Source organism: Engystomops pustulosus, chromosome 2, assembly GCF_040894005.1.
Source record: "Engystomops pustulosus chromosome 2, aEngPut4.maternal, whole genome shotgun sequence".
Lineage (NCBI taxonomy): Eukaryota > Metazoa > Chordata > Amphibia > Anura > Leptodactylidae > Engystomops > Engystomops pustulosus.
In genome coordinates, this window is record NC_092412.1 from 194,571,310 (window position 1) to 194,591,856 (window position 20,547).

At 40.5% G+C, this 20,547-nt stretch overlaps 1 protein-coding gene across 1 annotated transcript; it reads left to right on the forward strand.

Moving 5' to 3' along the window:
• Window positions 1–78: 78 nt before the first annotated feature.
• WDR77 (WD repeat domain 77) lies at window positions 79–7,964 on the forward strand. Its single transcript, XM_072137699.1, has 10 exons — window positions 79–342; window positions 2,097–2,282; window positions 2,731–2,872; window positions 2,944–2,993; window positions 3,509–3,579; window positions 4,085–4,139; window positions 5,637–5,708; window positions 5,842–5,950; window positions 6,581–6,649; window positions 7,235–7,964. Exons 1-10 carry the CDS (start codon window positions 258–260, stop codon window positions 7,389–7,391), a joined length of 996 nt encoding a protein of 331 aa, XP_071993800.1. The 5' UTR covers window positions 79–257; the 3' UTR covers window positions 7,392–7,964.
• The last annotated feature ends 12,583 nt before the right edge of the window (window positions 7,965–20,547 follow it).

Sequence of the window (20,547 nt, forward strand, 5' to 3'; positions counted from 1 at the left end):
GTACACGTTACATCTGCCAGAGTAGCTGGTCACTTGTCTCATGGGCATTCATAGTTGTCTAGCAGAAATGAACGTTACAGCTAGTTCCTCATTGTTTAACCATTTCAAACATGTCTCCTTGTCAGCTTCATAGTCACCGTCTCAAGGGCACGCACTTGTAGGCGTGTCTCCAGTGACGGGTGGGCGGTACCTGGTGCCGCAGTGCCTGGCGGGAAGGCGTTCAGTGACCGGGGAGAGAGCTACACGTGTGGCTGGGAATGAGCAAAGCGAGTCCGTGGGGGAGCCCCATGAGGGCCCCGGCCTGTATGGAGAGCCAGCTGGGCGTGGTGCGGTACCGCAGAGGTCAGCAGTCACTGGTTATCTCGGGGGGGTTCTACTAACAGGATAATGAGAAGAACAATGGCGCAGTGTGTATAGTCATGTAACCTGTCCCATATATCCCGAGGAGCATGGGTGCATCACTTATCATCTTCTTCTCCAGCTCCTACCCTTCCTACTTTTCCTGTCCCCTGCACGTCCCTCACTGTCTTCCAGGATCAGGACATGGGCTGTATGTTGCAGTCATTCTTCTCGTTGTACCGCCACATGTCATACACACCAGAGGGATCTCAATGAGAGGCAACCTACAGCCCAGGACACCCCATAAAACCAGCAGGTGTACCGTGCTGTGATTTCCAGGAACCTACAAAAAATACTAAACTATACACAATGGGTATTCACAGAAGTATCGCACACCTATCATACCAATAGAAATCCACTGCAAGATCAAAATGAGTCAGCAGCACACATGATTCAGTTATCATCCCAGTAAAGGACTATTATCACCCATGCACAGGGACCGGTGTCGTTATGCTAGATGTCGGTGCGCGGGGACCTGTGTCTTTATGCTAGGTGTCGGTGCGCGGGGACCTGTGTCTTTATGCTAGGTGTCGGTGCGCGGGGACCTCTGTCTTTATGCTAGGTGTCGGTGCGCGGGGACCGGTGTCGCTATGCTGGATGTCGGTGCGCGGGGACCGGTGTCGCTATGCTGGATGTCGGTGCGCGGGGACCGGTGTCGCTATGCTGGATGTCGGTGCGCGGGGACCGGTGTCGCTATGCTGGATGTCGGTGCGCGGGGACCGGTGTCGCTATGCTGGATGTCGGTGCGCGGGGACCGGTGTCGCTATGCTGGATGTCGGTGCGCGGGGACCGGTGTCGCTATGCTGGATGTCGGTGCGCGGGGACCGGTGTCGCTATGCTGGATGTCGGTGCGCGGGGACCGGTGTCGCTATGCTGGATGTCGGTGCGCGGGGACCGGTGTCGCTATGCTGGATGTCGGTGCGCGGGGACCGGTGTCGCTATGCTGGATGTCGGTGCGCGGGGACCGGTGTCGCTATGCTGGATGTCCTGGACCACACTCAGCAGTCTGAATGGGTCTATACGTGGGACAGGTGTCTGTGGGGGGAAATGTACCACAACCGTTCTAAAGGTAACAGCTACATCACACTATTCCAAAAGACATATCCCTCTTTGCACATGTCACAAATTTGTCTAAAACACTTTGTATGTTTAGTGCAAAACTTCTTAGACACATATTTTTGGCACAAAAATAGCACAGAATTTTTATGTACATATCCCCATTGTCACCCAGGTGTCATACCATGCTAGATCCATATCGGATGAAGTTTCTGTGATGGGTTTAGATAACATTGCTGTATCCTTTATTGTCATGAATAAATCAGGGTATTGGATATTTCCAATATTATCAAGGCAGTATATTTATGATCTGCAATGTGTCATTTAACCCTGCGGAAATCAACATTCATAATGCAAAGGTTGAGCTCTACCACCCATTCATTCCCCCTCTACCGCAGCAGAATGGTGGCATAAAAAACATCAGAAAACTGGAAATGTCAGCAGATTCTGATGCTTTCAGAATTATTACTGGTATAAACTCCACAGACATTACACCACATGTGTAGATTTCCAGCCATTTGAGTTGAGAGGTCACTAGACTGGTAAGAGTTCCCTTACAGGTTGTATTAAGTCATTGATGAAACTTCTCTTCTGACCCAGTGATGATATTCCAGGTACTTACTTTCATTATTACCTTGCAGATGGCACCATGCTTCTCTCTGCTTCCAGTCTAAATTCTCGGACTTGGGGAGGTTCCATTTGGGTTTTCAAAGATCCTACAGGAGCACCCAATGAAAGTCTGTGTACAGCAGGAGTACAGACAGAAACCAGCATAGCGGATGCGGCCTGGGTCCTGGAGAGAGGAATCCTTGTTGCTGCTGATTCTGGTATATACATTTTTTATGTTCTATGCATTTAAACTCTTGACCGAGAAACTCGCCTGTGGATGTAAGTAGGTGATTGTCCTGACGAGACACTTGTCATATCTATTGGATTCTAAAGTGAATGAGACGAGGAAACTGCCTTTGGCATAATTTGATATTAAAAGGCTATTGAGAGGAGAATAGGCCCATCTCTACTACACTGAATTGGCTGAATGCGATTATTCTACACGGTTTTCCTAATTCCCATAGAAGTGAATGAGAGTTACGGAAGCGGCATGGCTCCGCCTGCTACACTATTCTCGTTTTTCCACATCTCTGGAAGTTACCTGGTGTGTAAAATGGCTGCCATCACCTGTTTCTGTAACTCCAACCACATGAGCTTAGGGATGGCAGCCTGTTCCCATCTCAGCTCTATCCTATGCTTAGTATGACATATCCCTATACATTACAGGTGCCGTGGAGCTGTGGGAGCTGTTGGATAATGAGTCTCTTCTTGTGAATAAATTCACCAAATACGAACACGACGACATTGTTACGTCAGTCAGCGTATTCCCTGCAGGGACGCTTGCTGTCAGTGGGAGCAAGGATTTCAGGTTAGACTTGAAGCTTTGTAAAATAATATCAGTATTTTATTACAGATGTCTGAACTCTTATCTATCTTCAGTGTGCAGATTTGGGATCTCTCACAGAAGACTCCACTAAAGGCCTATAAAGGTAAAGCTGCTTTTGTTTGCTAGTTTTGCTTTGAATGGATTGGAGGGATTTTGGCAAGCATGCCCTATATGACAAGCAATGTCTGCCTGATACTTGGGGGATGTTGCTCTTTATTTATGAGCTGAAAATGCTGGAGCAGAAAGACTTATTTTCACTCTATATATTTAGATTCTGATATTTATTGAGTATGATGCTGTGGCATCATACATGTGTTACTTGCCATACCTGTCATTTCTGTTTGACAGATGCCAAGTACAAGCAAACATGACCCAGCAATAAGCCCATTCCACACGACAGGACTACATCGTGTACAGGCATCCATTGTCAGGCTTTTATTTTTAGTAACCTTATAAGGGGTGTTCCCGTTTCAGCAAATACATGTTAATGTGATTGAATTATTATACAGCTTTCCAATAAACTTTCTGTATCGATTACTCATGGTTTTCTAGATCTCAGCTTGCTGTCATTCTATCAAAAAAACTCCTATGTTTATTTCTATATGTTTTGTGTCCTAGCACATTCCGGCCAAGTAAATTGTGTGTCCACGTGCCCTGGCAAAGAAGATGTTTTTCTCTCTTGTGGTGAGGTAAGGATCCATACCAATATGTGGTAAAATAATCCCTGGAACATATACGTGGAGGAATCAATGTGAGAGCAGTATGACAGATATCCCTATGACTCCATCCATTTAGCTGTCAGGTAACCAGGTTATTTTATCTACTTTTAAAAGCGAGTGGAACCCTAAATGTTAATTGTACAAGCAGCTTAGGAGCTGGTGTTGAAAAGACTATGGGAATCTGTCAGGTGAAATCCTGATGAAAGGTTCCCTATCAATGGTAGTGTTTGCATAATTTGTCTTCTGGGAGGTGGGGACTGAAGAAATGGAAAAGGCTAATAGAGTATATTACAAAGTTTATCATTAATGTATGTATTGTCACTTGCCGTTTTCATTTTTGAAATAGAAAAAATAGCTTCAAAGGTTTAGTTATGCTTTAAGTATTCTCTGCGTTTGTTGCTAGTAGATATCTTAACTGAAAGTGCATAGTTATTTGTAATAGCTTAATGCTTTATATGGTTTCCCTTTATTAAAGGATAAAAGGGTGTTATTGTGGGACACAAGGAATCCTAAACCTGCCAAGAGCATTAGTAAGTAATATTTATAACGGGTGTGTATGTGTATATATTGCTCATCTAGGATACAATATACTTTTTATTTATCCAGAATGGTTGAAAATTTGAAGAAAAAAAATCATCAGTTTAAATATATAAATACAATACAAATCTGTATTCATCCATAAAACAATTACAGTACAGGCAGTCCCTGGGTTACATACAAGATAAATTCTGTAGGTTTGTTCTTAAGTTGAGTTTGTATGTAAGTTGGAACTGTATATTTTATCATTGTAATCCCAGACAGAACTTTTTTGGTCTCTGTGACAATTGGATTTTAAAAATGTTGGGTTGTCATAAGAATCAATATTAACACTAAAGCTTCATTACAGACACCAGTGATAACTGTTATAGCTGATTATTGTAGCCTAGGACTAAAGTACAATAAATTACCAATATCCAGAGGTCTGTTTGTAACTAGGGGTCGTATGTAAGTCGAGTGTTCTTAAGTAGGGGACCGCCTGTATAGCCAACAGTAAAAAAACAAATTAAAAAGTGTCACAGTAAATGTTATCCAATATAATATCCCATAATGTATAATACATAAGACTGCACACATAACAATATAGTAGAAAAGAATTGAGTAATGTGAGCATATGGTACTGAGCCCAGGGATATATAAATTAAAATACATTGGTTATACCATACCAAACAACTGGACAACAAGCCACGTAGCCCCGACACGTGTTTCGCAATATCGCTTACTCCGGGGGAGCAAGAGAATCCCCAAGAGGAAGTGATATTGTGAAACACGTGTCGGGGCTATGTGGCGTGTTGTCCAGTTGTTTGGTATGGTATAACCAATGTATTTTCATTTTATATATCCCTGTGCTTAGTTCCATATGCTCACATTACTCTGATGAGTCTTTTATGGATGAATTAAAAAAGAATTGCATTGGATCTATACATTTTAACAGATTAATTTTTTGTTAAAATTTTCACAATGTACAATTGTACAGCTGGGAGTAATTTTTTTTTTTTTCTTACTTTTGCCGATATCGCCCAGTTATATAACTTGGGATATTTTATCCAGAATAGTAAAACTTTACCAGGCTGTATGCCCTTGACAACCTGGGCTGAAGCACAGTTTATCAGGGTAAAACGTAAAGGACATTTCCTGCCAGGTTCAAGGATTATAAACCAAGCACATACTGGTGTGTGCCCCCTCTGGAAGGATCTGCTCTTCTTTGAGCTTTGTATGCCCTTGTTTTTATGAAAAAAAGGAATTACACATTCTGTAAATTTGCCTGAGGGGCTCCAGGCCCCATTAACACCTAAAACCTAGGTGTTACCAGTATGTCAGTGTGCTTGGTTTATAATTCTTCATCCTAGTGGTAGATCTCCTTTAAGACAAAAGGGTGGTGGTCAAAACGGATGTATAAAATGTAAATAACTTGTCATTTTCACCTGTACATAACACATTTTCCGTTTCTGCTATTGCAGCCTGTTATATTGTGTTTTTCTCCCTTGCAGATGTCTGTGCCTCAAATGTTTCCCCTACTTATGTGATCTGGCATCCAAACAAAGATGACACTTTTGCTTGTGGTATGTGGCAGTGACATTTTGTTTTCCTCTAGAGTCTTCTGCAGTTACAAATTGTTGAGTTTGGTTAGTTCTGTTATATTCTTGGGTTTATGAGTAAGAATATATTCTGCAAGTCTATTTTTGTTGTCAACAGGCGATGAAACGGGAACAGTTTACATTGTAAATCTAAAAAATCCAGAATCTGCCCAGGCAGTGGAAGCACATTCCAGGTCTATAACAGGGCTGGCATACTCGGACCATAGGTAAGAATGGCAATATTATAACTGAGCTTATTATACACTACAGCTTTGGTTTGCTGTGGGCTACATGCTAGGTCTGCTCTTTGTCTGCAAACAACAGATCTGCAGTACGTTTCCGCTCCTTTGCCATCAGCTTGTGAAGACTGCTTAGGCGCAAACTCATGCGGAATAGAAGCTTGCATTTATAAGCGCAATGAAGCACACAGGAACGGCCTCAGCTTGATAGCATGTGCTTTTCAATGGAAACTTCAATGGATGCTGGTTAACATGGAAAGGCATATGTGATCGGGTGTAGGCCCTCCCCTTGTGCTTAGAAATGCAAGGCAAACGTCACATGTCACTGCACCCTAAATATATTTTGCTCCTTACAAAGGTGAATTATCAGTTAAAATAATTTCTAGGTATGTGTACGGACTTAAGTTTCTCAAACGCTTCGCGCTTCAGAACATGGAATGAGGAAAAAATGGAATAGGGAGGCTTGTTTGCTTAAACTCTATTGAAAAGTTTCCTAGTATCCCCTCTGTCAATGATTTTATCCCTTGCCAGCATGAAGTCTTTCCATAACTACTTTGTATCCGCAGACAATGTCTTTAAAACAAATGTGACTTATTGTTAACCTGATGTGTTTTACAGTTCTCCATTATTGGCCTCCATCAGTGAAGACTGTTCAGTTGTTGTCCTGAACTCTGACTCTTCAGAAGTGTAAGAACAAGTTTTTCATTGTGCATATATACCATATATACTTGTTTATAAGCCGAGTTTTTCAGCAGAAAAAATGGACTGAAAAACTCCGACTCTGCTTATATTTGCACACTCTGACGCGTCGCTGTCACCACTGCTGATGTCATAGTGTGCGCCAGCGGGCATTACGTTATCACGGGGAGCTGTAGGGCATTTCATTACAGGTGGAGGGTTGCATGGCCATTTCTGTACTAGGGAAGGGCAGCACTGGCATTTCATCACTGGGAGTGGGGAGCTGTAGCCAATGTATTTCCTATCCTAGACTTCTTCTAAAGTCAATAAGTTTTCCCAGTTATATGTAGTAAAATTAGGGGCTTTGGCTTATACTCTGGTCGACTTATATTAAACTATAAACGGCACTATAGATTTATTCATGTGGATAAAGGGCTCATTTTTCTATGATATTGAATGTTTCCTTCCCTACATAATCCTTTCTGGTTTGACTGATGAAAGCTTTCACACATTTCTATTTGCATATGTCAGGGATTATCTTTTGCATATATTTACTATTATCCTGTAACTACTTATGTTTGTGCTTCCTTCCAGTTTCAAGGATCAAACCCACCAAGATTTTATTACTGGTGTAGCATGGTCTCCTACTGATCTCTCAAGCTTTACTACAGTCGGATGGGACCATAAAGTTTTACATCACAGCGTACCTAAGGATGACCAACCTGATCCACCAACTGAGACAAAAGACTAAAGTTACCCGTTTAAATGCTCTTTCATGTAGTTGAAAAATGAGAAAACCGTTTAAAAATACTTCTAGTTTAATAGGTTGTCAGTGCTGTTGTAGCACTACTGTAAGGTCCACCTGACAACTCCTTTTTTCATTGTTTTTCTGGTTGAATGTTGTCAGAAGGACATAGTATGGATTGAGATACAATAATACAATGAAGTTCTTACAATAGGGAATCTGCAGGAAATCACACAAAAGGGCATATCACATAGCTCTACTTTTGACATGTACATTGTCTACTATGATGGCCACAATGACAACCTATGTATTTTGAAGGATGGAACGAGTGTTGACTTGGCAGGGTTCTTTTATGCCACATTGGCATATTGCAGTTACAAACTTGTTACAAAGCACTTGTACTTGGCTCCTGGTCGGGGAACATGGGGTATTTAATAACTTGCGTCATTGGATTGAAGAAAAACTTTTGTATTTCTTGTGTTAGATACTGTGTTTCTTTTATTTGCTGCTTTTTGCTTACATTTGTTTTCTATTGTAGAATTTAATAGTCATAAAAAATAAACGGATGTTTATAGTTTACGTTATATGTCCTTCTAATTACATGTTGCTATGGTGGAGGGATTGTTACTATTCATCATTTTTAGTAGTTCCTGCAACCTACAGGAATATAGCAATGGGATGGTTCGACATGCATCACCTTACATCTGTCCTTTTCCTTTACAATAGGTTACCTGCAAAAGAATGTGTAGCCTACTGACCCATGACCCGTGTGTCGCCCCTTATGTGTCTGTGACCATGAAACGGACAAAAATGAGCAGGAATAGGAACTAAACTATAATTTGTGGATCAAGCAGTCGATTCACACATTGGGCTGTGTATACCATGGTCGTGGGAATGAGCCTATTCACCACGTCTAGCACCTGTAACCTGAACGTGACATGAACTTAAAGAGGACCTGTCACCAGTTTTTGCAAACACCCCCCCCCTCCCCCCCGACTAACAGAGCCTGCTGATAAAGGGTTACAAGTCCTCACTATATCACCTAAAATTAGCTGGCAGTGGGGCCCTGTAACTTAATTATAGCCTTTTTTCTGAAATGCAAATTAGCTTTTCTGACTCATCTCTGGCAGCCCGAGAGAGGAGCAGAGTCGGAGATACCAGTGAACCACGCCCCATTATTGCTACTGACCACTCTGTCTCTTCAAATCCCTGCTCTGACTTCTTGTACTTATGGACCGTCTACTAATATTCAACTACTGACATATAAAGCTCTATGTACAGATGGGAAATATTGTACATATTTTTACACTGCCTGGTGTTGCATTCATGATGTGTTGCCAGTGACATAGAAAAATCCAGTATAGAATTGATGCTTTCCTACTCCTGCCCTCAAAAAAATTCCTAACAATGGGAGATACGAACCCCAAAATGATAACACTGGAAAAAGCACCTCATCCTGCTAAATAAATGCCATTATATGACCCCAATAAGGAAAAACCTAAAATTTTATAGCCTACAAAAGGGGTCAATGAGGAAACTAATATCCTGGCAGCTGCAGGTCCCTCCTTCCCTTCTATAATAATAATCTTTATTTATATAGCGCCATCAAATTCCGTAGCGCTTTACAAATCATAGGGGACAAATACAACTATATTACATTACAAAGAACAAACAGTCATATGGAACAATAGGAGTGAGGGCCCTGCTCACAAGAGCTTACAGACTATGAGGATGAGGGGGTGACACAAGAGGTTGTATAATGGTCCAGCCATTCTTCATAAGGGACCAATATAAAATAATTTAATTTACTAAACAACTATGTTGCTGCTTGAACCAGCCATCAGCCGCCATCTTATTTACAGGGTCCTAGGTGAAAAAGACTGTAAAGAAGCCTGGAGCTTGGTATATATCAGCTGTTTGCCAGATAACAGATGGGAGATAGGACATAGGATGGATTAGTAAACGCCTCGCTGTGCACAAAACAAGTAACGGCCACATGTGGGGGTCTCTGTACTCTGAAGAAATTGCATAACAAATTGTAAGATGGGTTTTCTCTTTTTATATTTTGGAAATGTGTAAGGAGAGGAGGTTTTTGTCCAAAATCTTGCGATACATGGCCCCATCATCCTTTCAATATGGTGCAGTCATCCTTTCCCCTTTGCAGAAAGCCACCCCCAAAGTATGATGTTTCCACACCGATGCTTCACTTTGGGAGGTGTTCTTAGGGTTGTACTGATCCTTCTTCCTCTAAACCCAGCAAGTAGAATTGATAGTTTAAAGTTCTATTTTGGACTCATCTGACCACATGACCTTCTATTGGCTTTCTGATGTTCCCCACAGACTTATGCCTCTAAATATACCCAGCGGGCAGCGCGGCCACCAGTCAAAACTACACCAGGTCGGACTTGGTGTAGTTTTGCGTGTCCCTAGATCTTCGGTCGTGCCCATTGTGGAGAGGTTGGAGTATGATTGTGTGTGGACAGGTCTTTCATGGTCTTTTATACAGGAAATTAATACAGGTAATGGGTGCAGGATAGATAAAGAAAAATTGAAAGCACTGAGGGTGCACTAACATGTTGCAGTTAAAACTGCATTATTATCAGTTTTGAGGGGGTTTTAGGGTAGTTTCACATTGACGTTGGTGTTCAGTTTCCGTTGCATTTTGTCTCCATTTTTTTTCCGTTTTGTCTCTGTGTCTGCAGAAAAATCTGAAGGTTTAACTTTGTTTTGAAAACATTGCACCTTGTTTTATCAGCCTCCGTGAAAAAAAACTGGTGTTTCGTCAGTTTTTTTGCGCACCCATAGACTTCTGTAATCCGCATCCGTGAAAAAAAGTACAGGTTTCATAATTTTTCCCATGGACAATGGATCAGTCAAAATACCAGCCAATGTGAAAACACCCATTAAAAACAAGAGGCATTCGTGGAAATCACTGAACTACGGACATGAAAAACAACGCCAATGTGGAAGTGCAGTTTGATATTTTAACAAGCAAATATCACGGACTGAACAGGTGAATAACATTAACTGAACAGGTTTCCCCATCAGGGTGCAGTCAGGCTTTTAACGGATGCGTTTTAAAATGAAACGGCTGAAGAGAGATATGCCTCATTAAATTGCTGTTAACATTAATGTATACACATGCAACCGTTAATGCATAAGTTAATGTGTTAACATTGTGTTGATGGTAGCATTTTGTAAACACAAATGTTAACATCAATTTAATCAGGCAAATCTCTCTTCAGCTGTTGCTATGCATTTTGAAACGCATGTGTTGAACGCCACGTGACTGAACCTTCAAAATTTTAATTTAACTTCAGTTCATGTCTCTTACCTGTTAACAAAACTGCACCTAAAACCACTTAAAAACCAATAACCATGCAGTTTTAACGGCAACGTGTGGATGCACCCTGAGGGTGATGGCAAACGTGGCGTTTTGAATGCATTTTTTGGCCCGTTTTTAAGCAGTCCATCAAAAAACGCATGCGTTTCTGATCACTTTGAATTAACGCATGCGCTTTTTAATGGACTGCTTAAAAACGAGCCAAAAACGCGTTCAAAACGCCACGTGTGCCATCACCCTGAGAGAGACAGAACTGTTGCTCATTGGTAGGGAATCAAATATATAATTCATGCAATAAAATGCTAATTATTAAAGATTATCATATGTGGCTTATTTCCTCCATGGTGTATGTGTTAATATAACTGGAGTATAAGCTGTGGCCCCTAATTTTACCACAAAAAAACTTGGAAAACCTATTGACTTGAGTATAAGCCTAGGGAGGGTATTCGACCCGGAGAATACATTAATCATTTTATTTCACAGGGAAAGTCATTGTAAATTTATTGTGTAAAAGATTATGGGAAAAAAATCCTGTTTTCTTTCCTAGAATGAGTTAATAAAAGATGATCATTGAGATCTATATACCAAAAACAATGTTATTAAAAACTCCAACTTGTTCCACATAATACAAGCCCTGAAACAGTGGTATTGACAGAAAATTAACCCCTTACCGACGTAGTATGGCACACATCGGGTCCCGGTGCATGGAGAGGGCTCACAGTAACACCCACGATTGGTGCTAGCAACGTTCGCGAGTGATGTGCCGTCGATTGCCGCCGGCTTCAAAAACCCCGAGGATCGTTGCTCCCCATGACGACATCGGGGAGCGCCGATCCATTGCCATATATATCCCCATATACTGCCATACCGTTGTATGGTATTATATGATAGGATTGATCAGACAACCTAGGGTTAAAGTACCTTAGGGAGTCTGAAATACGGAACGGAAAATAGCGCCCAAAGTCACAAATGGCACTTGTTTGCCATTTTAAAAAAAATATAAAAAATTCTATAAAAAGTGATCAAAAGGTCATAAAGTCCTGAAAATATCAGCATTGAAAACGTCATCAAAAGTCGCAAAAAATGACACCACCCAGAGCTCTGTACACCGAAGTATGAAAAGATAATTAGCGCCAGAAGACGGCAAAATCAAAACTACATTTTTTGCACAGGAGGTTTTTATTTTTGTAAGTGTATGAAAACATTATAAAACCTAAACAAATTTGGTATCCCCGTAATCACATTTACCATTTTCACTGCATTTAGAATTTCCCAGTACACGACATGGAAAATTAAATACCGTCACTATGAAGTGCAATTTGTTACGCAGAAAACAAACCATCACAGAGCTCTTTAAGTGGAAAAATAAAAAAGTTATAGATTTTTGAAGGTGAGAGTGAAAAATGGAAGTGAAAAAACTAAAAGGGGCCCGGTCGTTAAAGGGTTAGTAAACAAAACAAATGAATTATTTGGAAGCCCTTAAATGCCCTTTGTCACTTTTGAATATATAATTCTATCCTTTGAATCCCTACAATATTTGTCCCAATACTTGAGGCAGTGTATGTATTCACACCAAACCCTAGTCCCAGCAAAATGTAACATCAATGAGACCACTTTTCACAGAGCTGTTGAAAAGAATATCGCAAAGGCATAAAAACCTGAAATGAGGTGGCAATGTGGTACAAAAGGGAACCTATCCTCAAGATATCAGGTTGATGCCAGCTTCTGCAGGTCCCATTATATGCAGCACAAACATGGATTTGACAGGTTCCTTTTTTAACCCTTTCACGACCCGTGACGTAATAGCACGTCACGGGTCGGCCACGGGTGCATGGAGAGGGCTCACGCGCTGAGCCCTCTCCATAGCCGGTAAGTCTTTGCTGCATATTGCAGCAAAGGCTTACCGGTAACACCCGCGATCGGTGCTAGCACCGATCGCGGGTGTTTTCACCTCGATCGCCGCCGGCAATGCTGCCGGCGGCTTTAAAAGCATGGCGGCGCGTGGGCGCCGCCATCTTTTCGAGGATCGCCGCTCCCCGTGACGTCATCGGGGAGCGGCGATCCGTCGCCATGGTAACCTCGGGTCTCGCGAAGACCCGAGGCTACTTCTGGTTAACCCATGCATTACAATGTGCTATCAGCACATTGTAATGTATGAGGAGTAAAATCCCCATATACTGCCATACTGTAGTATGGCAGTATATGAAAGGATCGTGCAGACCCCCTAGGGTTAAAGTACCCTAGGGAGTCTGAAAAGTACTAAAAATAAAAATAAAAAAAAGTTAAAAAAAAAAAAATTATAATAAAAAACCCTAAAAACTCAAATCACCCCCCTTTCCCTAGAACTGATATAAATATAAATAAACAGTAAAAATCATAAACACATTAGGTATCGCCGCGTCCGAAAATGCCCGATCTATCAAAATATGATAACGGTTTTTCACTGCGTTTAATCCCGTAACGGAAAATCGCGCCCAAATTCGAAAATGGCACTTTTTTTGTCATTTAAAAAAATTAAAAAATTCTATAAAAAGTGATCACAAGGTCGTACAGTCCTAAAATTGATAACATTGTAAACGTCATCAAAATCCGCAAAAAACGACACCACCCACAGCTCAGTACACCAAAGTATAAAAAAGTTATTAGCGCCAGAAGATGGCAAAATCCCCCCAAAAATTTTTGTACAGGAGGTTTTAATTTTTTTAAATGTATGAAAACATTATAAAACCTATACAAATTTGGTATCCCCGTAATCGTACCGACCCAAAGAATAGAGTAGACATGTCATTTGAGGCGCACAGTGAAATCCGTAAGATCCAAGCCCACAAGAAGGCGGCACAAATGCGTTTTTTTACCAATTTCACTGCATTTGGAATTTTTTTCCCGCTTCCTAGTACACGGCATGGAATATTCAATACCATCTCTATGAAGTGCAATTTGTTACGCAGAAAATAAGCCGTCACACAGCTCTTTACATGGAAAAATAAAAAAGTTATGGATTTTTGATCATGGGGAGTAAAAAATGAAAATGAAAAAACAAAAAAGGGCCAGGTCCTGAAAGGGTTAAATGACATGGGAACGGCTGCTGCAATCAACCAAGTTCCTTGACACTTGACATATTCATGGACTTTGGGTGAGAAAAAGCCTCAATCTTTTGGAAAGATTAAGCGGTAGCTTTACACTTTTTTCCCCATTCAATACTACAGTATTAATGTTGCAGTTTAGGGAAATAGCCAGAAGATGGAGCTCAACTCAAAAATTGTACCTTTTTGTTATTTGTGGCCTGGATAAATACAATATGAGCTTTATAATGAAACAAGTACTATAGATATTACTTTATAATCGGGACTGGTACAGCAGCTTCAAACTTTCATTGTTTTTCTCCATATAATCTATCAGCGCTGACCTTATAGGAAATCTACAATCAAAATCAGGCATGATAAACCAGGGGCAATAACTTATAGATACAGGCACTGGGACTGTGGTAATCTTCTTATATTTGCCATCCTTCCTTCTACTTTTAAAAGTATGCTAATAAGCTGAAAGGGCCCCTCTGGAGGCTTCCTGGCTCATTAGCATGATTTTAAAAGTTTATTTTACGTTTATGGTATTTGTAAAGCCATACATTGTTTAGAGTTCATGATTTTCTTATAATGTGGGTCCTGCATTATATGGACCTTATTGTTGTATTTGCATATCCAATTTTTACTTCTAGCACTCCAAATGCCACAACTTTATGTCGCCATTTAAAGAAGATGTATGAGGGCTTGTTTTCTGCAGGAGAGATTGTACTTCCTAGCAGCACCAGTTAACATTCTGGGAAGCAGAATTAAATTCCAAGTGCAGTGAAATTGACACAAAAAATTGCAATTGAGTCATGTTCTTGTAGGCTTTGTGTTCAAAGCTTTCACATTCAAATTACACATACCCATATTTTTCGGGTCAGTACAGTCATGGAGATCAAGTATATTTTAATACATTTTAAAAAAATATTTTATGTATCCCCATATTTAGACACACGAACATTAATATCATTTTTAGTAGATGTTGATACATTAAAAAAATATTTTCTGTATTTTTGTATATTTAGACACCTGTAACTTATCTGCTGGACTTTAGTGTATGGAGCTAAATAAAGTGTCTTCCTGTTATTCCCACAATAGAGCACACACCTGTAACCAGATTCGCTAAAAAGTTCCCATAGCATTGTTTTTAGCTATAAAGTGCACAGTTCCTATCCCCAGAAAATGAAGTTTGTAAGCGTACCTTGCAGGGTGTCTAAAGGGCACGTGTTATTAATGCAAGGCATTGTGTCTCTCACCTCATGTCTGCTGACAAGTCCCTCCTACAGCTCCCTTGGACTGATGGGGGGGAAGACCAGACATGAGGTGAGAGAGACACTGCCTTGAATTAATAACACATGCCCTTGGGAAACCCTGATCCTTTAGGCAATAGGCCAGGGAAACTTTGTTTTCTGGGGATAGGGCCTATGCATTTTTAGCTTAAAACATTGTGGGCACAAGGTAATATAGTGCTATGGAAAGTTGTTATTAAGCTAATTAGTGAAAATCTGATGACAGGTTTCCTTTAATGTGCGCCTACTGCTGGATAGAAGAGCCAAGTTCCTGGGCATATAACGGAACTTGAGACCATAGAAGGATGCATTTTTTGTGCAACCAGCTGATGTTTTCATTAATATCAATATGCTACTTTTTGATTATAATGCCTTTTTCAAATGAATGTATGATTTCTCCAGTACTGTATTTCTGTGCTCTATGTATCCATATATATGACATTTTTCATCCAAATGTGCACCTATGTCACTGTATCCGTACTGTATCAATATAAAATATGGTGATACGGTACATTTTTAGGTTGTTATAGTGATCACTGGGTGATGGGAGTCTACTGGCTGTGAAAGCAAAAGATTGGGGCCAAAATGGCGGTTACTAGTTAATCCAATACGCCGCACAAGACCTTCCATCCTTCTAGCCACCCCAATTGTTCACTTGCCACAGTTGCACAGATCCATTTTGTCTTCTTTACAACCATGCATCCATTTCAGGGACTGCTTGTTTACTTGAAGACCATGCAGCTCCCATAAACACAGGACTGCTATCTCTGATGTTTTCATTATAAAAGACATTTGTCTTACCTTATTAAAATCAGGATGATGATCCCTTAAATACACAACCTATTGTATTGAAATCAATAATGAAAATGCATTATGTAGTGTATAAGTTTACTGAGTCTGACAAAGTTAAATCACTCTATGTGCTTAGGCCATTGATTTTTATAAAGATACAAGTTTTGCTTTTGCATTAGACAGAATGGGAAACATTCCAACCCTGTCTATTATTACGTCTGTGCCCACAAGTCACGATGCAGACAGATTTATAGCATGCACGTGTGCTGCATCAATCATGTTGCATGCTATGCCTTAATTCTCACATTAGTTATAGAACAGGCACTCTATGAAATCCTTTCCAGCCTCAGAACAGTAAAATAAATTTTAAAGGGATTGTCCAGGCTCTATGGAGTTTTGTATATTGATGCCCTAGCCTTAGTCAAACACCCAGCACAGCTTACCAGAGGAACCGGTTCTCCAATGGCAGCCCCAGGGTTCGATAAGTGCCCCAGGGCTGTGCAACCTAACTGACGGTCCCTGAGCGACCCTACAACATGACAGGGGAAACTTACTTCATCTGGCAGCTGCTGAATGGTGGAGCGGACAGGTAGTCGGAATACAGGTATCGACCAGTGTTCACACTGGCGCACAAAAACCAATACAGGACTGAACAGGTAACCGGAATACAGGAATAGACCAGTGTTCACACTGGTGCACAGAATACAAACACAGGACAGAGACGGGGACAAAACAACAGATATAGACAGGTAACCAGCAAGGTATGATGGGAATGGGCAGGTATATAAAGCCGATCCCGGACACGCCTCCAGCAGCACACTGGGGGAACTGTCCATCAGGCTAGTAACCCTTGCTGGGTAGGACAGAAATGCAAGGAGCCGGATGTGGCTCGGTTAATCCAAAACACAAGAATAAGCCACAGTTCACACACAAATAAACGCCATGTATTCTGCCAACTGCGGATAGAGCGACGTTCAGGCACGGACGTTACAGCTGTGTTATGTAATTTATAGCCAGATTCAACAGTCTTATAACTGCCATTAGATCTTCTCTGATAATCCACTGCAATAATCTATCTACTCTAATTTCTGATATTCCAGTCACATTCAGAGTTGCAATTATCTATCTACCGGTAAATCATCTAAGATGACTGCAGCTCTGGATGTAACTGGAGTATCAATCTGTTGTTGTATCATCTCTGATACATCCAGTTACATCCAGAGCTGCAGTCTTATCTTTGCCATTATATCATTACTGATACTCCAGTCACATCCAGAACTACAATCATCTACTGTTATGTTATGTTTCAGATGACTGCAGCTCTCAATGAGACTGGAGTATCATTCTGCCAATAAATTATCTTTGATATCCCAGTCACATCCGGAGCAACAGCAGTCTTATATCTGCGAATAGATCATCTCTGATTATACAGTCATATCTAGAGCTGCAATCATCTGTCAATTGTTTGATCATTTTGGATACTCCAGTCACATACAGAGGTCTAATCTGCCATTAGATCATCTCTGATACTCAAGTCATAGCCACAGCTGCAATCCATATCTATATCTATATTGTTTTATCATTTCTCACAATTAGTGGGGGTTTGGCTAATATTTTTAGAACATTCAATTGAATAAAGCTTCAAGTAACTTTGTGATGGCCTGAATTTTATACCAATCCAGATGCACTTGGCAAGGGATGACTTGGATATTTTAGAAAAATACATTTTCTATTTCCCCCTTGAGTTGTATAATTAAATGGGCACTATAATTTGGTCAAATCTATGACAAATGTTTTGGATACTGTATTACTTCCTTATATAGCAGTCCACCAGTAGACTTGTATCATGTTGTATACCATTAACTTTCTTATAAGGTGGAGGTTCCTGTAAATGACATTGGTTTTCCACTTTGTGGTCCATGTCAGACAAACGCATTGATACATTATCTGGATGTGAAAAGGGTGACTTATATTCAGCATTTAGAAGATGAAGAAAATATTGAAACACAAGAAATTTCCCATCAATCCACTTATTCAGTTTCATAAATGTTTCAATGAATCAGGTGATTTTTTCCCCCCTGCTTGTATCTTTGTGGTTTTGCTCATAAAAAAAAGCAATTATGAATCGATAAGGAACTTTCAAGGGTGTAATGGATATCACTCTCATGAATGTTTTAGTGTATGGGTGGGGTGCTTATTTCACATCTGTAGACAACACTTACTTTCTTTTATAATGTTCATTTGGCAGAACTAATATTCATAATCTTTGGCCAACATAATGAGTTTCTCTCACAGATATGACGTGATCAGTAAAGTGTATTTCTCTTTCCTTGCTTAAGGGATGGTTTTCCAGACTATTTGTACAGAACAACTCAGACAGATATTCAGGAGTTAATAAAGTGTTTTGTATGTAATCCATCTTTGGGGGATGATGTAACTTGCATTGGAAGACACTTCCTCTCAGAACCTGAGGAATATCTGCTCCAGTAATGATTAGAGTGCTACAGGCTGTAGATTTCCCTGTTTGCTTTCCTTGTTCTGAAATATAACACATGTATTATTTGTGGGGTGGCTGATCATGCTGCAGATTGCCACCAAAGGCAAAGTTAGAGGTATGTGGAATGCCCTTGATTATTTAAGGTTCTTAGATTTAGAGAAAAGTTACTCTGCCGTGGGAAGAGAGTGACTTCATCACTTAACTCTACCCCTTCATGAATTTATACAACCAATTTACAGAAACAGTCCAAAATAGAATTTCTTAATGATGCCCCACAATGTGCCATCAAAGAAACAGTATCTGGAATGTGTTAATCTGCTTGAAAACATACTGGAAGTGGTTTATTGGGTCAATTTTTAAGTAAAAAGCAGCTTCGCTGTTCCTTGTTTCTGCCTTTTGCCGTAGTGAGCAGTATATCTCAAAGTCTTCCGAGCTCCACTCACTTCAGAGAGTTAGGCCTCTTGCACACTAGCGTTGCGTTTCACGTCAGGGTGCAATGCGTGAAAAACTGACGTTTTTGCTGCGTTTTTGTTTCATTTTTGTTCGCGTTTTTTTGCGTTTTCGGTGCGTTTTTCACGCGCGTTTTTTTAAGTCAATGGGACTTTTTCAAAGGGACCAAGGTTCGGGAATAAAATGTTTTATTTAATTGAAAAATAATGTCTTCTGATAAGTTGCAAACATCTGCGATCTATTCTTCACTGTTCCGCGCGCGTATATTATCTCCCGACAAGTTAGCAGATGTGAAGAACAGTGAAGAATAGAATAAAAACAGTGAACACAGTGAACACAGTGAACACAGGATCATTTAAGATAAAAACACAGTGCAGAACACAGTGCAGAATAGATTACAGATGTTCGGCTCATCTGCTTACTTGTCGGGAGATACGCGCGGAGCGGTGCGAACAAAATAGCATGTGAAGAACAATATATATGTGTGTAAAGAACACATTGCAGATGTTTCCATACATCTGCAATGTCTTCTTCACACATATATATTGTTCTTCACATGCTATTTTGTTCGCACCGCTCCGCGCGTATCTCCCGACAAGTAAGCAGATGTGCCGAACATCTGTAATCTATTCTGCACTGTGTTCTGCACTGTGTTTTTATCTTAAATGATCCTGTGTTCACTGTGTTCACTGTTTTTATTCTATTCTTCACTGTTCTTCATTGTGTTTTTTTAATTAAATGATCGTTCGCGAGCAGGGGAAATACTGTTATACTGGTCACCTAGCAACCCTTACGTTTAAAACGCATTGCACTCGCATTGCACTTGCAATGTTTGCGAGTGCAATGCGTTTTTGATACGTCCCCATAGACTTGAATGGGGCGTGAAAAATGCGCGTGAATCGCAAAAATAGAGCATGCTGCGATTTTGACGCGCGTGCAAACGAACGCAAGCACGCGCGTGCAAAACAACGCAAATGAAGAAAGACCCATTGAATACAATGGGACAGAGTGCAATGCGAGTTCTGAGCGTCAAATGCACGCGCAGAACTCGCGCGTGAAAAACGCCAGTGGAGAAGGGGCCTTAATGTTTCACTCCATCCATACCTATAGAATATTTACCTTGGTGATGTATCTCTCTGAGGTGACTAGACTATCCAAGAATTATCTCTGATAGTGGGGTTTAGCAACAGAAAGTTGATTTACAATACTACTTAAACAAGGATGAAAGGCAGATGAAAAGAAGGTCACAGTAAAACATTTCTTTAATAAAGTATTTTACAAAGTTTATTATCATATGCACTACTGATTTATCTAAAGTTTATCTACCAGGATGAAGGATTGTAAACCAAGAACACTAACATACCGGTGTTTGCTCCCTTTGGAAGGATCCACTTTTCTTTAAGCTTCATATGCCCTTGTTTTAAAATAAAAAAACTTTAAATATTATTCAAATGAGTCTGAGGTGCTCCAGGCTCCATTAACACCTACGGAGCATGGAGCCCCTAGGGCTCATTTGTATAATTTTAAAAGCCTTTTTATTGTAAAAACCAGGACATAAGAAACTAAAAGAAGAGCAAATCCGGACAGAGGGGGCACACGTCAGTATGTCAGTGTGCTTGGTTTACAATCCTTCATCCTGGTGGTAGATGTCCTCTAATCTTTTAACAAAGCTTGAAGAAATCAGTAGATCTGTGTATGTTTATGAAGAGTAACAATGTTTATGGTC

Excerpts from the sequence above, each read along its gene's own strand:
- WDR77 (XM_072137699.1), top strand. The coding sequence starts at position 258 with ATGAGCAAAGCGAGTCCGTGGGGGAGCCCCATGAGGGCCCCGGCCTGT. Across the intron at positions 2,283-2,730 it reads CCTTGTTGCTGCTGATTCTG|GTGCCGTGGAGCTGTGGGAG; the intron begins GTATATACATTT and ends TATACATTACAG. Across the intron at positions 5,709-5,841 it reads AGATGACACTTTTGCTTGTG|GCGATGAAACGGGAACAGTT; the intron begins GTATGTGGCAGT and ends TGTTGTCAACAG.